The 21,975-nt window shown below is 45.7% G+C and overlaps 1 protein-coding gene across 3 annotated transcripts; it reads right to left on the bottom strand.

Moving 5' to 3' along the window:
* Positions 1-1,066: 1,066 nt before the first annotated feature.
* ATG14 (autophagy related 14) lies at positions 1,067-20,844 on the bottom strand. 3 transcript variants are annotated; one of them, XR_005105220.1, is made up of 11 exons: positions 20,623-20,844; positions 15,124-15,186; positions 14,944-14,986; positions 14,452-14,533; positions 9,586-9,823; positions 8,938-9,167; positions 8,364-8,481; positions 7,192-7,282; positions 6,996-7,081; positions 2,804-4,184; positions 1,067-2,208 (listed from the first exon to the last, which is right to left on the bottom strand). XR_005105220.1 is itself a non-coding variant. In XM_037393855.1 (10 exons), the coding sequence occupies exons 1-10, from the start codon at positions 20,835-20,837 to the stop codon at positions 3,878-3,880; spliced, it is 1,473 nt and encodes a 490-aa protein (XP_037249752.1). In that variant the 5' UTR covers positions 20,838-20,844; the 3' UTR covers positions 1,067-3,877. The 3 variants fall into 3 exon arrangements, 1 of the variants encoding a protein (XP_037249752.1); XR_005105221.1 differs by having other exon boundaries at positions 1,067-2,904; positions 3,212-4,184; XM_037393855.1 differs by having other exon boundaries at positions 1,067-4,184.
* Positions 20,845-21,975: the final 1,131 nt, after the last annotated feature.

The following is a 21,975-nucleotide window of genomic DNA, read 5'->3' as shown; positions in this document are numbered from 1 at the left end:
CGTCATGTCTGAGGCTTGCCGTTGGGCTCCTGCCTGTGTGTGCGGCAGCTTTCCCCTGTGCTGCAGCCCTGCAGCGCCCCGCCAGCGCTGGGCTCCCCTGCCTTGGCCTCCGTTCCCTTTCTGCAGCACCTGGCATTGCACCCCTGCACAGAACTGCACTGACGCATCCGACCCGTGTCCCAAGTCCCACTTCTGGCAAGGTGGGAAGGGTGGTAAAGCCTCACCCTAGGCGGCTTCTCCTCCCCAGCCTGCGTTTGGCTAATCCGGGCAACCCTGGAGCAGGGGTGGGACTCCGGGTATGACGAGGCTGCTCTCCTGCCACAGCCCAGCCCACACCTCCTGCTGATGGCACTGCTGAGGCAGAAGTGACCTAAGCGACCCGCAGGGATGCGCTCAGCTTCGGTCAGGCTTGGCTTTGCACACAGGCTGCTCTCCTGCACAGCCAGGACCGACTGCGCTGCGGCCGAGACAACAAACTGCCCCAGCTCGGTGTGCGGAGCCCCAGCTGCTGCCAACCTGAACGTGCCGCTGTCGGGAATCACGGGGCATCAGCCCTCCCATCCCCTACCTGCCATAAAGAAAAAAATTAAGCAGCCAGCAATCCATGGCCTGCCAGGCTACCAGTCCCACAGGCGGAGCTTGCCTCTTGCTGACCAGTTAGTGGCCCTTTCCCACCCCTCTCCCTCAGACATGCAACGGTTCACTTCGTCACCTCTTTAAAAATTCCGACGCGTCCTTCTGAAATAACCGTGTAAAGAGGAGCGTCCTCCCTGGCATGCAGCAGTAATTCTGGCTCGCCACCTGCAGAAACCACCGTCACCCAGCAGAGGAGCAGTTCAAAGCCAGGCTTACACACGAGGTTTCTCGGTTCACACTACCTGCTCCAGAGGAGATGCAGTTATTTTATGCAAGATTATTTTTTTAGAACGCGTACTGCTTATTCCACCTCTGTATGACTGCACTGTAACAGGTCTGGTCCCTGTGATGCTTTGAAGGCTGGAAATTCTTGTGTACTTCCCCAGCACAGTTAAAAAGAAACCGCACAGAAGTAACAATTACAAATATACAACTTTAAAAAAACTTACTGTTAAAGATTTATTGCAATAATACAATAAAATTTAGAAAAAAAACCAAAAACATTTGTGTTTAGTTACATCTAGTTCGGAAGTTGCAGAGAGAGGCCCCGAGTTTTTGCAGGTGACAAGCAACCCTTGGGTGTCCCATCTGAGACCCTTCAAAGGCACCCGATTTTCAGCGGAGGGCCGGGCTCAAAATCAGGCTCTTCCTTGGCAGCTCAAACCGGCCACCCCAGATCACTGGTCATGGACAAAAGTCACGGCCCAGACCCAAATTCCCGCATTCATGTTACGCAAAGTGTTTTGTAAACTCTCAGCTGGCTGTCTTCAAATACCTATAATTACAGAAATTCCTGCCCTCCCTCCCCTGCCCCCAAAACAACCTGGAAAACTAATCCTGGCGATTGCACTCAAGGTTTGGACACACACAATTCTTCCTTAGCTACACATGTGCAAAACACTTAAAAAACAAAACAACAAAACTCACAATCTGTATTCTGTTACAAAAATGTTTCGTGAGAAGACCTAGCCCAATGCATTTTAACACCCTGGCGGTGCCATTGTGCACTTTCAGAATATGACGACTGCAAATAAATTATTTGGAAAACATGAAGTATATGGCTTAAAAAAGGTCTTGTGTCGGGTTTTCTTTCCCTAAGTAAATGACAGTGTACACAGCTGAATCACAGCCTGACCTTTAGGGATTCAAAGTAGCACAAAGGCAGCAATGAAAGAGTGACTGAAACGCAAAATTAAAACAAAAACAAACCAAAAAAGAAAGATATTTCTATGGCGGGGTCCAGTGCAAAATAAACGGGGAAGCAGAAGGGGCTGTTGCGATGCTAAGAGCCCAAAATACAGTACTGGTGAGAGTGTGCTGGTTGCTCTGAACTGCGAAGGGTCCGATAGCTGCAAGGAGTAAAGTGCTGTGAACTGAGCAGCGACCAAACCCTCCCGGCCCCGGCAGTGCTCGTTGCTGTGGGGCACCAGCCCCGTTCAGGCTGCAGTAGTCAAGGGAGCCTTGGCTGTTCTCTTAAGACAAACCCAACTCTTGGATTTAGACCAAAAGGATGGTAGGATCGAGGGTGTCTTCATCTAACCACGTCCATGGTGCTAGTGTGGAGGTAAGGGTCTTTGGTTTAAAAAAAAAAAAAAACAAAAAAAAACCCCAAAAAACCAAAAAAACCCCCCAACTGAATCAAACTACCAACAACAGATGCCAACTCCCAAGGCCAAAGAGAAAAGCTGCCATATGAGAGGGGTGGGGGGCTGGGAGACACGATACTGGGCTGGTACCCCTGGCGTGGAGCTCGCTGGGGTATGCAGGCATCGGAACCAAACCTGCTCTTCCACCCCCTCCTCAGTGGAGCGAGGAGGCAGCGCTGGCTGGCCAGGAGAGGAACAGCACAAAACCACCACAGAACGCTCCACGAGATGGCTAGGCAAGCCAGTCCCGGAGCCGGGACTTCAGACGTGCAGGAGGACACGGCCCGATGGCGGGGACGTGGCTCACGCAGCGCTGACTGCACCCTCGCTGTGCCCCCGTTAGGAGCTGCGTCCCCACAGGGAAGCTACCGGGCAGAGTGGCAGAAACCTTCCCTCTCGGAGGGACGGGAGGATGCTTTCATGTCAGTTTACCCCGTGGAGAAGTACAATGTCAAACTATATAAAATGTAAACCGTATGTTGGAAGCCTCACTGAGCAAACCATCTTTAAGTAATACATACCGCAAGGCAGAGGAAGCGGAGGAGCACTTGCTAACGAACACATCTGTTGGCATCGCACCTCCCGTAGTTTTACAAGTGAGCCAGCTGCGCTGTGAGCATTTCTGCAGTGAAATGAAATCAACTTCTTGGCATTCAGTAAACAAGAGAAGAAAACCCCACCATAAACATAAAATAGGGTTTAAAAATGCATGTAGTGTGGAGACCCTGTGACTTCATTAAACTAGCTTGCAATGAGGTTTTTCTAATATTAAAAAGTGGCAACATGGTGTCGTAACTGATGAATATTATTGCAACAACGCAATCCTGTATCAGCTTCAAACATGGGTCTAGCTAAGAGAACGTCCAGTGTTTCTTTGGTGTATGATATTAAGAGTAAAGAGCACAACATGAAACTTGTAGACTACCTACCAGTGGAAACAGCATTGAAACAAACCAGTTTTCTATGGCAAAACTGGGTAAAGATTCACAACCAAACCTAAAGTAAGAGCAATTTGCTGTGTGAATTCTTGTCCATGCTGATTCTTTGTATTAAAAATATGGCAACAGAGATTAGAAAACATGTTAAAAATGCATAATTTTCATGTCCTGAATGAAAAAAAATTTAGAAATATGCATTTTTGCATTATGCAAGACAGATTTAAAACACACACAAACAAAAACCCTGTAAGGAGTTAGGAAAATGTGAACTGCATTTGCACCACTGTCCAGACCGCACACTGAGCAGCCTTCTCTCTGTACTCATCCTGATCCAAATACTCCAAAATCTGTTTCTTCTTCAGAAAGTAGAGCTGGAGGCTGCTGCTGGGTCCTTTTTCTTCGATACTCAACAACGCAGACAGAACCAAGACACAAAGTGCCGTCACAGAATCCATCAGAAGTACGTAGCTAGCTAATTTACAAAATGGTACCATCACAGTCATCTTGGGTAAATAAAAAGGTTTTTCTGGTTTACAAAATGAAAGTCTGACCTTTTCTTTGTTCCAGGCACTACTTAACTGAATAGGTACGGTTTTACTACAGCATTGTCAGGGAGGGATTCCTTCCACAAATCCTACGATCCTTTTCCCGTGCTTGTTAGCGATGTCCAGTGTACGCCTTCAGCCAAGAAGTCACCGAGGCAGCAGCAGACGAGATCATTCCACCAGCGCTGCTGCTGGCAATGGGCTGAGAGACCTGTGTGCTCTGACTCTGCAGCATCTCCACCTGCTGAGAGGGGATATCGCAGAACCTGGGGCTCGGCAGATTCTCCCAGTCTGTCCCTAGGTCTGTCTCTTCATCGCTGACGTGCTCATCTCCACTCTCATCTGTTTCACCGGTGGCACTGGGATCCACAAACTCCATGGAGTCTTCAAGATCAGCACTGATTTCAAATGGCCCAGACCTGCAAACACGGACCCAAAGCCATCAGCACGCTTGCTACCACGCAGGAGAGGGACCGTCCCTTCGCTCACATGAGTCCTAGGCATGCCAAAGCACCCTGCTCTGTCATGCGTACAGCAGAGAAAGAATAACACCTCTGTGTTTATCAGTTGGCAGAGAGAAACTCACTGGCTACAGAGATAACTGTGTATTATGACAACAGTGAAATGAACACAGTTGGCCAAGGAAGCGATAACTTGGGTTCCAACCCACGGAGCAGGAATGGCGGAAGAGCCGTTCTGCTTTGGCAGTGGATGGTGAGACACGTACACTCAAAAGAAAAAGCTACTGCTAATAACTCACAGCTCCACTGCTGGAAATCTCAGCTTGATGTGGAACGGCTTTTATTTTTAACGCTAGCCCTTGGCTAGGCCAAGACGGCTGCAGCTCTGTCAGCGAGGGGAAGGGTGCAGTTTACAACTTACGGAGCTGCGTTGGCACAACTTGCTGGTGCAGACTTCCCACAGCAGCGCTTCACCCTCAGCAACACCTCAAGTTCTTTTTTTTTTTTTATTCTGATCAAACTGGTCAAACACTGGAAGAGGTTGCTCAGAGAGGCTGCAGAGTCTCCGCTGGAGATACTCAAAACCATAGCGGCCACTGGTCCTGAGTAACCTGCTCTAGTTGAGTTCTGCTTTGAGTGGGGCGAGGGGCTGGATGTCCAGAGGTCCTGGCCAAACCCACCTGCGCTGTGACTCCAAGTTCCCTGCTGCCACTGCCTGGTGGGGGAAGCTACTGCATCCCACCCCAGCCCGCCGCTTCGGGCTAGCGAACAGGCAGCCAGACCCTGGAACTTCTTCACCGAGCCAAAGCTGGCGGTTTCAGAGGCTTGTGACCCATGGTCAGAGCCTGCGAGGTTTTCAGGGAGGTGCTGCAAGGTGGATTGCCCGCAGCAAGCAGCATCCCTGGCCAAAGTTCATTCCAAAACACAAAGCTGCTCAGTGGAACCGGAGCAAGAATGTGAGATGGGTAGGAGTGTAGAGTGGGAGGAGCCTGAAGTAGCGATTTAGCATGGAAAATTTTAATCCAGACAATTAAAGCCTGGTAAAATTATATGTATGTGAAAACAGCAGCCTATAAAAGAGACTATCAGGCATCTATAGGCTTAGATATCTAGAGAAAAATAAAGAGAGCTGGTTGCTGCAGACTTTGCAGACAGTTGAAAAATTAGAGGTAGCCACTCCTCTTCCCTAGTCTGGAAAGGAATGGGAGCACTGTCTTCTGGCAAAGCATTTTGCTTAACAAGGCAACATAAGAGAATCATCAGGTTTAAGGCCAGAAGGGACCATTAGATCATCTCGAGTGATCTCCTCCGTAACAAAGGCCATTATGTTCCACCCCTTCCCCCTGTCCTGAGCCCAGGAACTTCTGCCTGATGAAAGCATCCATTCTGGAAACTCCCCCAGCCTTGACAGGATGACATAAGGAAACAGAGAATCCCCACCTTCATTCTCGTGGGTAATCAATCTCTGTGTTAAGCACATGCGCCTCATTTCAACCTAGCTCAGACTCTCTGCTTCCAACGGCGTCTGTAAAGCCATTCAGTAGCCCGTTATTTCCTCCCCAGGAAGGCATGGAAACCAAGCCATCTATCGATCTCATCTCTAGCAAGCTAAGACAGTTTTACACAGACTAAACCACACCCCTCCCTGGTAGGTATCTTCTCCGACTCCTTCCTGTGACCTCCTATGCTGCTGCGTGGACCCAACTGATGCGTGCACAGAGAAGTGAGACCCACTGTGGCGCCTGGGCCTTTCACAGCAGCTGCTTTCCAGGACACAGTTCTTCATTCTCTGGGTATTTCCTGCACTTCTCCCCGTTTTCAGGCAAGCAGCAGCAAGCACGAAATTTTTTCCAAACTGAGCTATGTTACAAAGATTTGGCTCCCCGTATCTTTAGGCTGAATCAGCAGGGATATACCCAGAGAACTTCAGGTAAATGGTTAAAGGCACACACTCGGTCCCTCTTAGTGGCACTGCAGGTTTTCTAATAAAACTAGATCTGTACATGAGAACAAAGTGGAAAAGCAGATTTCAGAACATTACGGTGTTTAAGGGGGGATAAAGATTAAACAAATATTTGCAGACTATCTTAGGCATAAGTGACTTGTGACTGGATTATCCCAACAGGAAATCAATGTTGTTGGCTTTCTTATATTTCAGTTGTAAAAAAAAAATAAAATTATTAAACCTGGTGCACGTGGGCCCATGGGAACTGATGTTCTTTTCATCACGTACTAAGTTAACAGAGAAGTTGTGCTTAATCTTGATTTACATATAAATTAATACTATTTGAAGTGTCGACTTTGGTCTAGGTTGTTCATTGACTGGAAGTATTTTGGGAAAGGTTTACCTAGGATTTGTTTTAGGGTTTATATTGCTGGATGCTCTTAGGTATTCACATGTTGGCAAGATGGGGGTAGGTCATATTTGGAACGCAGGGAGACTGCCTGGCATCTGTGCTGCTGTCCCCTGGAGGGAAGGAGCTCCTGCTTCTGGGCACAGGGGAAACAAGTCTCCAGCAAAGCCTCCAGATGAGCCTGCCATATGCAGCAGCACAGCAGACACGCATCTTTGAAATCTAATTTCCTACTCAGGCCCCTTCTTTTTCTGTCCTCCCTTGCCTCCTCCTTGTAACTACCCTGATTTCTGATGTAACGAGGCCTGATCTATAGGCACAGCAGAAGAGAAGAATTTCCCTCATAAGTAACAAGGCAAATGCATAACTTCAAAGGGATTCAGTCACAGGTGAGTTGAGATACTGCTTTTCTTACCTGCCCAAGTTCTCAGTGTCTGGGCTGACCAGGTACATAAGGTTCCTGAGCGTATGCAGTGGGTGCAACAGATCTAAATTTACATGCTACCATGGGGAAGGTAAGAAAAAGACATGATCAGTTACTGGAGGAAACCTGCAGGCACAGCTGGTATTTTAAAAGCTATTCAAAGAATCCAAACATGCATTCCCCCTACCTGAGAGAAGCAAAGGTGAAGGATGTTAGCATTCAGCTTCTTCACCGCCCGTGTGAACCTGTGCCTGCTGAGATTCTCTCCACAGAACTCGCTGTAGAAACACCATACAGAAAGAGAGAGCAAAATGCTGTGAAAATACACCTACTGGAGACATCAGCATTCTGTGCCCAGGCTTCCTAACAAATCCCGGAGTGAACACCCTCACGGCAAGTGCTTGTTTAAACTATACAGCCGGTTTTAGAGTGCTCAGGAGATTAATTTTTCACCTAGCAAGACTGTTAGCATTTCACCAGCCAGCACTGCTTGCCCTAGTCTCACTGGTGTCAACAAGACAGGTGATGTAAACTGTATGAAACTTGAAGATCTGCCGTAGCCAAGCTACTTCAGCTCTCCTTTAAATCTTGCATCATTGCCTGTTCCCAAGCTTTTCCTTCTGTGAAGACCGAGCACCCAAATAATAGTATTAAAAAACAACTTTTGTGCCCTTACTTCAGCAATCACTATTTTAAACACTTAAAAAGCATATCAGGAGCATATTTGAACCCCCTGGAAGCCTGACCAGCTCTCCAGCTCCCTCAGTACCTCTCCTGTACACATCCCATCTGTTCCACATAGACATGAAAAATCTGACAGTGCTTTTCATCACAAATGGGGTTTCTGCAATACACTCCCAGACATCTGGCAGCCAGGTATGTTCCCCATTGGTGTTTTATCCCTAGGAGAATTATATTGCTGTCATGCCACGTTATAAGGCCTTGTTCTACAGCACTTAATGCAGCGGAGCTATTCAAGATGACTAAGAGCTGCTGAACTGGGCTGCGATTTTGTAATGTGCAGTACGGTCTCATAAAACGAAAAAGTTGCTATTCACCGACTGTCATATTTCATTTCTAATTTGAGGATGCTGAATACGTCAATTAGAAAGCTCTTATCGTCAACTATGATGGCTGGTCTACATACTCAGGAGCTAAAAAATGAGGGCGGGACTATTAACTGTGGTCTAAAATCCTGCTAGCCCTCCACCCAAAATTGAACAGGACAAAAATCCATGAGCCATCAACCGTTCCATAAAAGCCGTTCCAAGTAATGACTTCGTTCCCAAAACCAAACTGAATTAAGACCAGTCAAAACTGGCCACCGATTCACCTCCTCCGAGGCTTGCGTTTACTTGCCTGTTGCAGAGCTTCTTGGGAAGATTGACATCGAGTATGAGAGACAGAGTGTTAACAAGCTGAGTTGCATAGCACAATGCAGCACTGATGGTATAAGCAGGGTTATTATGTTCCATATCTAAAAGAAATAAAAACACCATGAAAGTCTCGTTTTAAATAAAGCCTCAGTGGGTGTGTTAATGCGTTACTGAAGTCTACTCTGGAAAATGTCATTTGTAAGTACTGAGAACAGCCTGAATCCAGCAATCATTTACAGTGAAATCTGTCAGAAGTTGGTAGAAAATAGTAATTCTTGGAATTCCTGTTAAAACGACAACATGTGAACCATGTCAAAACTGTGAATAATTAACTTTATCTCTCCATTACATTGCGCTGTGTCCCAGTGAGCATTTCCTGCAAAAGAAGATTTGAGTGGACTGATCCCTATCCCGGTGTTTATTTCTGACTCAGGTTTGTCTGGGTAAGGACAAACGGACCGAGCTACTGCTCCTCACTGCCTTCTGTTGGCATCCACGGCTGCAAGTTCTATGGCTTCTGGAGTATCCCAGATGCCTAATCAGACCTTCCTCCTTACCTGGTCCTTGGGTAGTCTTCTTCTCTTCCATCCAGTTGTAATATGCTGAGTAGTCTCCATTATTAGGAAGGGTTATCCAAGGCCCTGTGATACTGATGCTGGTGTCCCCGTTATGATCATCACACACCCATCTCCCAGACAGGTATGTGGTTCTCCTGGCTTCCGCGAGCTTGCTCACAGTGCTAGAGGTCATAGCATTGTCACTCTCAGAAGACACATCTGCAGGATCTCTGTAGCACCCAAAGAGGAACAGAGTGTTTTTAAAGGAGCTTAAAAAAAAAATCCTCAGAGATGCACTTAGCAGGCACTCAGCCAGATTTCGCAGAGAGCAGAACGCCTGTAGATACACCCCTGCAAAACTCCTCATTCCCCAAACTGCTTTCCTTTGTTCTAGGATTTTTAATTATCTGTTTTAAGGAAGTTTAACATTGGACACATACCTCAGATCTCTCAGTGGGGAGATGCTAGCACCTCCAGATTCTTCTATTCTGGACCTCTATCTCTGGGTCAGATGCTTTGCCTTTGGGAAACACCTCCTTCTCCCCACAGACGCTCAGGGAGCCAGAGTGTCTAGCTTAGACTTACATGACTCACTTCTGGGTGTCTAAAGCAGAGCAAAACGAGTCCAAAAGGATAAGCCTTCCGTACCTCACGCTTGTCTTTACTTCTTCAATGGGAAATATGACTGATGTTAGCTCCAGGATATGCGTCCGACGAAGATTTGCCAGATGCTCGTACTGGGTTTTCAAGTCATAGGTTTTTTTCTCTACCAAGTCTCCCAGCTTGCGGTTATGCCTCTGGATCTTCTCTTTCTTCTCCTGATGTCGCTGGGCCCTGCGATAATGCTTCTGGTTCTCCTCTTTAATTCTCAGAAGCCCCTCCGTGTCTGTGAAAGCAGCAGCAGATATTAGCCTCAGAAAAGGAGCTCTGAGGCACTTGTAGTAAGTTTGTGAAAAGTATTACTAATATTTATAGAAAAAAAGATCTATAGCAGCTTAAAATGGAAAACACTGCTAAACTATTAACAACTTCCAGCCGCTCAGCGGTACAACTTTTTGATCTTTTCTGAAGATCTCCAAAGAGACTGAAATTGGGATTATTCTTTCCCTGCCTTTTACCCAGCTATTTTTGGATTTGGAGCAGAAAAGCCAAGATTTCACAGTTTAATTAAACTTCTGAGGTAATCATCATGACAGAAATAGCTTGACTGTACATGTTTGCATGGTGCTGGCCAAAAAGACATACGTTGCTTGCAGCCAAAATCAAGCGCAGATAGCATCTTTATTCACCATTTCTGGCACCACTGCTGCTATTAGTGTATGCTGTTTGGGCTTTGCTCTCGTCCATGTGCTCTTAAAGCGCCTGGATCCCACCAGCGCAGACTTCTCGTTACCACAAGGGAACACTATCTCCCTTTCCAGTAACAAAATGAAACATGTGCTTGTGTACTGGAGCACTGCAACCACTGGAATTCACTCCACGCAGCAGGCACACAGAGGCTTAGAAAAATATCCTCCAAGAGCATCTGCTGATTCTCCTATAAAATAACTGACCACAGTAATGCAGTAATGCTTCCACAAACATATGGTGCTAGAGACAGTTAGCCACCTCTGTCTTTCAAAAGCACAGGAAAATATTTCTTAGACACACTCTCCAAACACATGTATTAACGTACCCTAGTTTGAACGAGAGCTATCTTAGTCACTCATTTTCTGGGTTTACAGCTGAAAAGAAACAGTGTTGGTCAGGTTTTCCTACAGCAAGGCATCACTTTCCCATAATTAAGAAGTGGGATAACTGTCCCTTGCACAGAAGGGAAGCACTAAGCCCTGACATCATTTTACTGATCTATTTTGATTGCAAGGCACAGATGAGACCAGAGCTACAACAAGAAGCTTCATGGCATCTGCTACTTAAAAAAGCCACATTACATACTACTAAAATCAAGAAAACCTCTAAGTAGCTGTACCTACTTCAAGCAACACATTCAGACCATCAGCCTTCCCAACAGGGGAGCACAAAAATTAAAGGCTACATCCAAAGAATGGGACCAAAGGCTGTTTCCCGTCTGCAGGTCTGTGCCCAGCCACGCTCAGCCAGCACACGATACCCTCCTGCTAGTCCCGGTTCACAGCCGCAGGGTTGGAACCACACAGACCTTGGAATGGTCCCTGTTCCAGCAGAGGGGGGAGACCAGGCCTGCTGGCACCCCTCAGAGCATGCCTGTCCCCACAGACACAGAGAGTGCTTTCTCTGAAGGTCAGGAATTATTTCTAGTCGTCTGACCTGTGGTGATCCATGATGTGTTTGATCGGAAGGAAGATCTGATACGCGGGAAATGCAAAGTCTCAGATTAAAGAAGGTGAGAATAGTTTCTCTGTGCAGATAAGAACTAACAATTCTCAAGTTTATCAAGTAAGTGATGCCCTATTAGAGGAATCATAGAAAAATGGACTTTTCTTTGAGCGATACCGAGAATCCCCGTGTTGGCTAGTAATTCAGTTTCCTTTAAACATTCCTGTAACCTCAACAGAAAATCAATTAATGCTTGCATTCATATTCCCAATCTCTCCCTTTGCATAACGAGTAAGAGACAGAGGAGGAAAAAAATGTCCGTCTGTTCAATTTTCATACTCATATTGTACTTAAAGGCTGCTTTTTCAGAGAGTGAACTCCCTTCTCTGCAGGTTCAACAGCAATTATTTGAGAAGCAGGGGAGAACACTGCACACGCGTTTCCTCAGTAGCAGTCCCGGTGCAGAAACAACTGTCCTTTTTTTGGCATAGCACCTCTGTTTTATGACCCAGTTTATGAGGTGATTAGAAATTGTCCCCAGAAGTATTTGTGGACATCACTATGTCCCACACACCTACGCTGCCTGGTACATGCAAGCACGGGCACACCGATCTCTGCCCAACAGAGCGCTACGCCAGATATTTGCAAGACTGTCTCCTTGAACTGTTCTCCACAGACAGAAGGCAAACATTTTAAAAGCTTATTTTAAGAAGCACCAATTATTGAGGTATCAAGGAGAGTCAACTCCAAAAGCAGGAACCCAATGTTCCAAGAAATCGTTCTTATTTCAGAAAACTAAACCATATCTAAGAGAAGAAAACCAACCAATCTGCATTTCCTAATGTGGTCCACGAGTGAACCAAGCTGGGTTCCTGACCTACTGGCCACTCATAGCAAGAGTTAATTTTGGGTCTCAAGAGCAGTTTTGGGGTAACTGAGCTAACAACAGGTCAACAGTTTGGTCAGTTCATGGGTTAAATCTAATCTAGTTCACTGTGAATCAGAGAAGTTGCAGAAGCTGCAGGTAATACACTTAACAGAATAGTAGAAAAGTGGAGGAACTCCACTCCCCAGTTGGTCCTAACATTTTGCCACTTTCAGAGCTGTATTTTGAGAAAAGATGACTAAGTTCCTCAAAGTCACACTGGCTTCCTATTCTTCTTGCTGCACAGGCTAAAGAAAGAAAGTAGTTATTACCTCCATAATAATCTTCTACCTACTGAAAAGCTTGCTTTTCCTCACCTTCCTCTTCTCTAAACCAAACCAAACATCAATTTTCTTAGACAATTCCTTGTGTTTTATTCCCAATATTCTCTTCCAGACTTTCTCCAGTTGATTTGTATCTTTCTTAACTTGCTCAAATTGGACACCAGACTTCCACTGAGGCAACGCCAGCACAGCAGGGTAACTGCTTCCACCTTAAATACAATCCTTATATTAGTATGACCCAGAACGAGGTCTGAACTTTTCTGGAGCAGCATTAGATTGCTCATTTATATTTAATTTGCAATTCCCCAGGTCCTTTTCCCATCAAATCTCACCACTGTCCCCCACTTCGGATTTATATATATATGTTTCTCTTTCCTAAACAATATGCACTTGACTTTGTCCTTTTCATGATATTGCCAATTTATCTGCATTATTTTGAATGTGATCCCGTTCTCTGCAGAAGTCATATCAACATCCTCCTTGGCTTCCTCTGTTCCACCTTCTATTCCACCATGCAGGCTATTATGGAGAATATTGGACAAAACTGGGCCAGGAACTGGCTCCTGCTGAGCTCCACCTGTCTCACCTCCTCAGTTTGACAAGTATCGCCACTCTTCGAATGCAGCCTTTCTAGCCTTTTGTGTCAACCTTACAGTGATACCCCCAGAGCAAATGTATCTGCTCGCTTGCGAGGCGGCACGGGGTAGCGCCCCAAGGTAAGGTATGTCGCATCTTCTGCTCCATCCTCCACTAGACCGCTTGATCCCCAGTTGATTTGACGTGGCCTGTTCTCAACAAAGTGGTGCCTACTTTTAATTACCTTATCTTCTAGCTACCTGTAAAGTGGGCAGAGGTTCATAATAAGGTGACCATATGTCATCAGTTCAAGGTTGTCCCTTCCCTCACCCTTTGAAAACAGATCCTGCTTTCACTGTTTCCTGGGACATCCTCTCTCCCTCATGTTCCCAAGTGCTCCACAGACTACTTCAGCTTGTTCCTCAAGTTCCCTAAGGTGAATCTTGTGAGGCCTTGCTGACATAATCAAAATATTATTTAGCTGGTTGTTTTCTTTCCTTAGCCTGTGGTCCTCTCATGATGTAAAATTTAATCTGGCTAAGCAGCTGATCACATTTTCTTCTCGAGAAGACAGAGCAAAGAAGGTGCTGAATGCTTCACACTTCTTTGCACTGCTATTTGCTCTCTTTCCTGTAAACTATCAGACTTGCCTATTTCTTCATCTTTTTCTTATTGTTACTATCCATCCTCCTTATTAACTGAAAAACATACTGCATCTCAGCCTTTTTGACATTATCACCACAAGCTTGTGCTAATCCTTTATAACTACTCTCAGGTATATGCTGTGGCTCCCACTGTCTGTACGGCTCCCTTGAATTTCAAGTCGTAAAAATGTTCTTGATTGCATCAATATGCTTCTGAATAGGCTTCCTATATTTTTTTTGCACGTAGGCCGTAACAAGTGCTGCATATTCTTTTCTGAAAATGACCCTACAAATCTCTTGTGTAGAACAATTCACTGCTCCAAAAGCGAAGCTGCTGAACGGTGGCAACTTACCAGCCTACGCTGCATTTCTGTGACCCCTGCTCAAGGAGGATTTTAGCATTTCTAGGCAGGTGTGGGTTAAAATTCATCAGTTACTTCACAACAGCTGCAAAGCTGTTTGCTCCTCTTTATCAAGAGGAAGTGATCAGAAACACTACACTGAATAAGGCCCTCTCTAGGGACCAAGCTGAAGCCATAGGCTGCTAAGCATTTACTTTTAAAGCTGTTGCAAAATGATTTCCATCCAGCTGAAGAACATCTACTGTTTTCTAATTAAAACTCAAGCATAAAAAGGCTAAAATCCACTCACTAATTTGCCTTCAAGTTGATTTAAGAAGTGACAGTTTGGAAATTCACCATTCTTAAAAACTAACACTCAAATTCACATCAATTGATTTTTCACTCTAAGGCACAGTTTTCCACATCACAAGAGCACAGGCATTACTCACGTCTTGTCATTTCATCATTTTCTTTGCAAATGGTCTGTTTCAGCTGCTCAATCCTCATCTTGCAAGACATTATTTTCCATCTCTGAAAAAGAACATTCAGCAACTCTAGGGCACAAACAACTTCAAACACACTGACTAATGATTAACAACAAAGCCAGCAGCTTTAGTGCAAAAGTAGCAGGATGTTCTTAATTGGATCAGGTGAACAAATAAATATTTCATATACTGTTTGGTGCACAGAAGAATGCCACAAACAAACCAAATGCCTAGTATAAAGTCAATCAGTATAATATGTTATTGATCAAATATCTAGTAAGAAATTAAAAATATTGACAGTTTGGATCACTCTGCTTGCAGAGCCAATTTCAGTTTTGCTTACAACAGGCTTTTTGGGACAGCAACACAATGACCTCAAGGTAAATTTTAACTTTAAACTATGAGATCTAGGAATTCAGAGACTTTTAAAACTATGGGACGCTTTGAACAACTCACCAGCTGATCAGTTATCTCTTTCCCTTCCATGGCCTTCAAAACACTAGAGGAAAAAACACGATTGAAAGTTTTATGACTGTCTGGACTACGTCTGTCTCCAGCAACAGTGCATTAAAGAGACTGGTTTGGTTTTTTCTGAGAGTTCTTACAGTTTATTTTCATTTAATAACTACAACTTACTGTTTTTGGAATTCTCTCTGTTTGGTTTTAAGATGCATCAGCCTTTCTTTCTTGTCTGAAAACCTGGAAGAGATTAAATGTTTTTATTGATATTTTGCATAATATGGCATTGTAAGTTTCTGAAAAGATAAAAAGACTTAAGCCTGTGGGAGTCTAAACCTCAACTATCTGCCTTATTCTTGGGAAGTAATGGCTGAATGTATAAAACTCTTGCAGAATTCTACAGCATGTGTCTCACAGGAATTGCAACAGAACCTCTACGATGAGGAAACATCAGCTTGTGGTATTACCCAACTTGTAAGCAAATTATTTGCTATTTCTAGAAGATTTATAGTTTCAAAACATCAATATTTTGTGTATTAAGAAAACAGATAGTACTATAAAAACCTTTAGTCGCTGGAGAAATTAACAGTACTATCTCAGATACTGTCATGAGGCTGAACTGCGTATTTTCACAAGCTGCGATGGTATTAGCTGAGTCCACTCTGGTGGTGGGAAATGCAGGTTTTCACACACTACACTGCATTTTCTCCCTTCTAACATGCAAGAGTCTCTCACACTTTATTCATTAAGGGGTCCAAATAGGACAGCACTCTCTTAAGACTTTTACATGACATCCAAATCTTTTTTGTATTAGTAACAGCAATAAGTTGCAGCCTTCTACTTCTTCCTACCAGGCACCTGTAGCCGTCACAAGCGCATGACCCAACTGTCTGCTGGAGTTCTGCTTCCCCAGATGTCTGAGGTCTGGCAATTACAAAGAACTGATCAGAAGGGGACTCTTTTGGATGCATCACCCTGTGTTTTCACCCTTTGAATACGCAGCAGCTATGTTCTGCTCCCTTCCATGTTCCACAACGTATTGAGAAATACATTTAAAGAAAACACGAATGATGCATATTGAGAAATGACAATGAAGCATGAAGCGACAAAGCTAACAGTAAGAGCAAACAGCAAGAGAGCCAGCCAAGAAATTTAGACAACACAAAAAATAGCAAATGCACTCTGTCTTCTGCCAGCGTATGGCTTCCCAGCTTCCCTTTGTGCCTGTGATGTTACAGCAGCATCCCCATCCAAGCCTCAAAAGTGTGTCTTGGGTTAAGTCCAGGCACGGAAAAACAATTCATTCTATCTCCCTCTGCAACATGCAAAATTGATGATTTTATCCTAACAGAGGTCTAAACATTTTACCTACAACCCACCAAGTCCTTTATTTAGAAAGAATTACATAGTAAGCCTTGACAGGATGGCATCTTGGGCCTCCCTCTCTACTCAACTCTGTGGGTTTGATTTCAGGTGTAACATTAAAATGCTTCATTTTTCTCATCGAAGCGCTGAAATCTGAAAGCTCGGTGACTAACTCTGGGTTCAGAAAGTGAGTAATCACCTTTCCAGATGACATAAGCATTAAAACAACAACAAAACTACTGGCTGCTGCCTCTGTAGTAAAGCAAAAATACCTATTTTCCTTCCAAAACAAACCAAAACCAAATGCAGGTGCTTGGCATAAAAGCCAGAGGCTATGCGTGAGCCGGAGGAATGTGGTGCAACTGCAGCCCAGCTGCTCAACCCAGCGCATTTGTTCTTCCTGTGTCCTCACCCCACCAGTCATCATGGAAATTACAAAAATGCACTGTACTAGACTCCAGTTTACCACAGAGCAATGCACACCTACTGCACCCCGACCTTTGGCTGCAACCAAAAATAACTTGGCCCAGAAACACCGCTCGGCACTCACACAGGGAGAACACGCTGGGGTAGTTTGGCAATTCTTGTTTTCAAAGCTGGGTTAATGGGCATGGAGTCTGACTAAACACAATTACCCAAATCACGTCCATCACATCAGCAAAAAGTTGAATGATCTGTCAAGAATCTGCGACTAAATTAAGTTCTTACTGTGGAGGGAAGATAGAAGTATTTGTGAAAGCCTGCAAAAATTACAGCTCACCACGCACTTCAGCAACTACGTCAAACAGCTCCTACAAACTTCTTTAGCAGGTTTCTCCTAAGCAAACATTTCCATTTCTTTATATAGCCCTAATTTTAATTGCGTTGCATCATGTAACTAATTTTTCCCTATATATCTACAGCCTTCCAATTTGGCAAAGACAAGACTTCAGATGAACTATTATAGGAACTCCCATACAATGCAAACAGAGAAGGAAAGAACTCAACATCTCGAATCATCCATTAAATGTTTCTCTTCAGTCTTACCACGTTAAGCTGACATGTTCTACAGTTACCTGGCTTATTTCCACATGTTCACAACTGGAGAGAAGCAACAAGAAGGGCTTCCTAATCTATAGGGACTGATTAACACCGAAGGAGTAGAGGACAGCAATAGGTACCTCCATTACCGCACCTGTTTGCTATAATAAAACTCCGTTGCTGCGAAAAGTCACTGTTCCTAATGATAACCCACAGCTTAAAACAAGTCAGACAGGCTTAGATGTCACATTCATATTGTCTTTGGCTTTTGCCACCTGCAGACACATAAAGCAAAGCAATGCAGCATGCCTGTAAAATACACTCTGAGAATTTATGCATATGACAGGCTGGAGCAAACTCCCGGGAGGAAGAAGAGTCTTCAAGCTGAAACCAACCTCAAGATGCCGGCTTAGTTTGCGAATATACAACACATTACTAATGAAAAGAAGAATGTCAGTGATTATTTTACCGGAGGACTTCCGGCCTACTCATCCTTAATTGTAGCTGTACTTTAATAATTAATCTTAACAGCTCCTCCATCTCTCCCCCTCACAGATACAGGGTGTGATTTTTGCCAGACAGCTGAACAACTTCAGTCTTACTGCAGCTTCTATAAAAATTAGCACACAAAACAGTCCAATGAAAAGAAACCTGACATAATTCTTACTGTTAGAACACAAAACAATTTATCTTCTTATAAGGACAAATCACAAGAAAATTCTAAAAATAGACCACCATTGGATACAGGGAGCAATGCTTGCTTCCTTTACTTTTCACAAGAGAGAGAACAATCCTTTTCCCTCATCTGTAATGCTTCAAAAAGACAAATGGGAGGCCCAAGTAACCCCATACACTTCCACATTCTGAATTTCTCACACGGCCCTTATAACCGAATCACACAGAAAAGCCCTTGTCATGACCCTGTCAGCCTCCTCCAGCACCGGCCATAACACTGATCTAAAATTAACCCATCTACTACTAGAAGGCATAACGTAAACAAATAAATAATGATGACAGTAAACACAACCTGAAAGCCAGCCAGTTAACTGCACCTGTCCCTGCATGACCTTGCCATGGTGTGTGGCTGCCGTTTAAAAAGTCGCTCCCCCTCTCTGTGCTCATGTGGCAAGAAATTCACAGGCACCCGCTCGCTACCTACAAAGAGGAAACTAAGAAAACTGCCCTCTGAAGTGACAGGCTCTTCCTCACTTTTCTATCAGTCATTCCACGCATGAATTATAGAATGCAGACAAAATGTGTCAAGCACAGTTTTAAAACCAAGGAATTCCGTTATCCTCAGAAGAACAAGAAGAAACCCGAGCTTTAGCGGGCTTTGACCCTACACTGAGCGTTCCTGCTGCCATCAAACATGTCTATGTTACTGGGGTGTTGCATTATTCCTCTACGTTACGTCGTTCCTTTAATTCATTAATATTAAGTTGCTGTTTTCAATGAATTACACTACTGCTTGGGGAAGTTTTGAGCAGCAGGAGAAACAAAGCCTGGGGAAATTGAACGTAGAGGGAGACCCCTGAGAATGGAGGCTCTAGGAGAACAGAAGAGCAGTGATCCCTACAGATGGAACCATGGGTCCAGGCGGGGGGGGTGGTGTTGGGTGGGAAAAGGAAAAAAATGAGAGACTTATTTCCTGCAGTTAAGAAACACAGTGTAAATATACATATTTCCTAGCCACAGATGAATGGGACAGTTAAAGCGTCTTAGGAGGATGCAGTGAAAACTGTCTGACAGAAAAGCTGATCTTGTCTCACGTGAGAAGATAAAGTAAGATAAAGAGTTGCGTTTTTTTCCAACAAGCTGTTGACTCTGGCACTTTGGTTGGCTAAGGCTGCTTCTTCATGGCTTCATTTTTCTGATGGGTAGAAAAACTTCTTAAGCCTTAGTTAATGCAGAATGACAGAGGTTCCACTGTAACAAAGGCTACGGTTGAATTTCTATAATTAAGCCTGATGTTTAGCCAAAATCTTAAGGCTACAAAAGGGGCAAGGAAAAAAAAAAAAAAAAAAAAAAGTGGTTTATGTTCCAAACTCCAAATCCAATTTTTTTTGTGGAAGCTGCAGATAACCCCAAGCAGTCTCACACAAACACAAATTTTCCATCTATTTTAGAAAGACTAAGTACAGTTGGTGGTTCTATGACACAGTTTTTCATGTTAATAATAATAATAAAAAGCAAGCCCATCCAGCAGCTGACTAAGGTCTCGATTTCACAAGCTGATTCACGTCGGCTGACACCCTATGCCTACTCCCACTGATGTTAATGGAAGACAGACACCACTGTCCCCTTGGCTGTTCTTGTGTTTGGCAGAAGGATGTGAAGAGCCTTTGGTGCGAGGACCATAACACACCGCACGCTGCTTACCACCTTCCCAAAATAGTTTGAGAAATCACTCTCAACAGCTGCTAACGAAGCTACAAATGAAGGACCAAGAACACAGCGTCAGCCAAAAAACAGAGCTATTCTGGAGATGGTGCTGGGCAGACTTTTTAAGAATCTGGGATGGACATGCTGTGAACGACAGCTACGGAGGGGCGATCTGCATCTGAGTCATGTAATGAGAATATTTGCTTATTGATGTAACACACAGCCAACATTTTGCAAAACTGAGCAGGAAGGTACATGATTAACTCCAGCGGAGCATTTTTTGTAATTCTAAAAAAAAAAAAAAGGGGGGGGGCATGATTACAACTATTTGTATAGGCAACAAAATAAAAAAACTCAGGTGCTGTTTTCTTGCACACCTTCCTGATTTTGTGTAATGATTTAGAAGGCTCCCGGTTGAACGCGTGCTGCTGAAAACACAGCCGTTTCCAACACCCTGCCGCAGCGCTCTCGCTTTGCCCTGAACCGCCGGAGTTTCTGCCAGCCACACCGCCGCGGGCACACCTGCTGACGGCCCCGCCGAAAGGAAAGTCGCGGGGGCTGTACTAGTTACATTATTATTATAAGGAAGGCACCGTGGGCCATGCTCCGCCCGGGCGGGGCGGCCCCCCCCCCCCCCAGCAGGCAGCCCCGCGGTGGGCCCGGCAGCGGCAGGGGCGTCCCCCCACCCCCACCCCCCCCCGTTTACCGCCCCCCAGGGCGGCGGGGAAGGGGGACAAGGCGGACGACCCGCCCCCCTCCTCCGACCCCAGCCCTGAGGGGAGCGGGGGAGGGGCAGCCCAACGGCCACCGCGCCAGGCGGGGCCGCCCGGCCTCCCCCCCCGGGGGGGCTGGGCTGAGGGGGGAGAGTGAGTGCGTCCCCCGCCCCCGTCCCCTCAGCGCCGCCGGTACCTCTCGGAGTCGCGACCGTCGAAGAAGACGAAGTCGCCGCTCTGGACGCACTTGGCGCAGGTGAGGCGGCGGCGCGTGGTGTTGCAGAGCGGGCACCGCTCCACCGCCACGTACAGCCCCTCAGCGTCCTCCTCGGCGCCCCGCAGAGCCGCCGGCCCGGCCCCGCCGCCGCCCTGCCCGCCGGGCTGCGGCCGGCAGCCGCTGGGAGACGCCATGATGGGCTCCCCGCGCCGCCGGTCACGTGGGACTTTGTTTTCGGGCAGGGGCATTGTGGGAAGCGAGCGCCGAGGCGGCGGCGGGCCCGACCCGGCCCCCGCCTGGCCCCGGCCTGCGGGGCACCTCGCGTACCCCTCCAGGGCACATACTGGCCTTAAAAATAAACATTTCGGGTTTTCTCCTCAGTCTGGCTGCCCTCAGCACCTGCTGAAAGAAGGCGGGCAGCCCCATCCCTGCTCCCCTCACGACCGGGTTGAGCTCCGCCGGGCCTGGTAAAGAATTGTGTCATTTTACATTCTTTGTAAAAGCTGAGGTGGGAAAAAAAAAATCCCCAAACCCAAACAATCCCAAAACCCCAACAAAACGTAGAAAGCACCGACTGCAGATCTGCCATCATGCTTCAGAGCCAGCAGTAAGTGGTGCTTGCTGGGGTGCTGGGTGCTCACAGGAACCTCGTGGGTCTGTCACCCTGGGGAGGAATGGCCTGGCTTCCCAGGGGAGCACACCCACCCCCTAGCAGGGCTGGGGGGGGGCTCCAGCTGCAGCCACCCTCGTGGCAGTCCCAAGGGGACCATATGCACCATAGCCAGTCAGTAAATGCTGCATGGACTATACATATGCAGAGCCAGTCCCCATACACATCCTTAAGGGTGACAGACTAGCAGGTTTCCTCATCCCAGCCTCAAGGTTGGAGCCAGGCTCAGGAGTTCAATAGATATGATCAACCAGTATGTAAAAGCAGAGCAAGTAGTCTGTAGGAAATGCCAGGCAGTTAGGAGAAGGAGTCCACCCAAGCCAGAATAACTTAAAGCAGTATCTCCCATCAAAAGGAAACAGACCACATATGCCTAAAACATGTTCCAGTTTTAAAAGAGAATTCCAGCCTACCCAGCCTGTATTGTTTCCCCTTCCTCATATATTTAAGTGCTACAAAACACTAGCATGTAGGTAGAACCAAGATAGTTAAGAATTACCATAGCAAACTAACTTAATCAGTAGCTCAGGGAAAAGGCACAGAGCCCTTTTCTCATCTATTAATGCTTTTTAAAAGTGTGGATAAAGCCTAACTTTACTGGTGAAATTATGTGGCAAGTTCATAATTAAAATGCAACTTCTTTAAGAGGACTCATCTTAAAT

Source organism: Falco rusticolus, chromosome 7, assembly GCF_015220075.1.
Source record: "Falco rusticolus isolate bFalRus1 chromosome 7, bFalRus1.pri, whole genome shotgun sequence".
Classification (NCBI taxonomy): Eukaryota; Metazoa; Chordata; class Aves; order Falconiformes; family Falconidae; genus Falco; species Falco rusticolus.
Note: the sequence above shows the minus strand (reverse complement) of the source record. Positions and strands in the feature narration are given on the sequence as shown.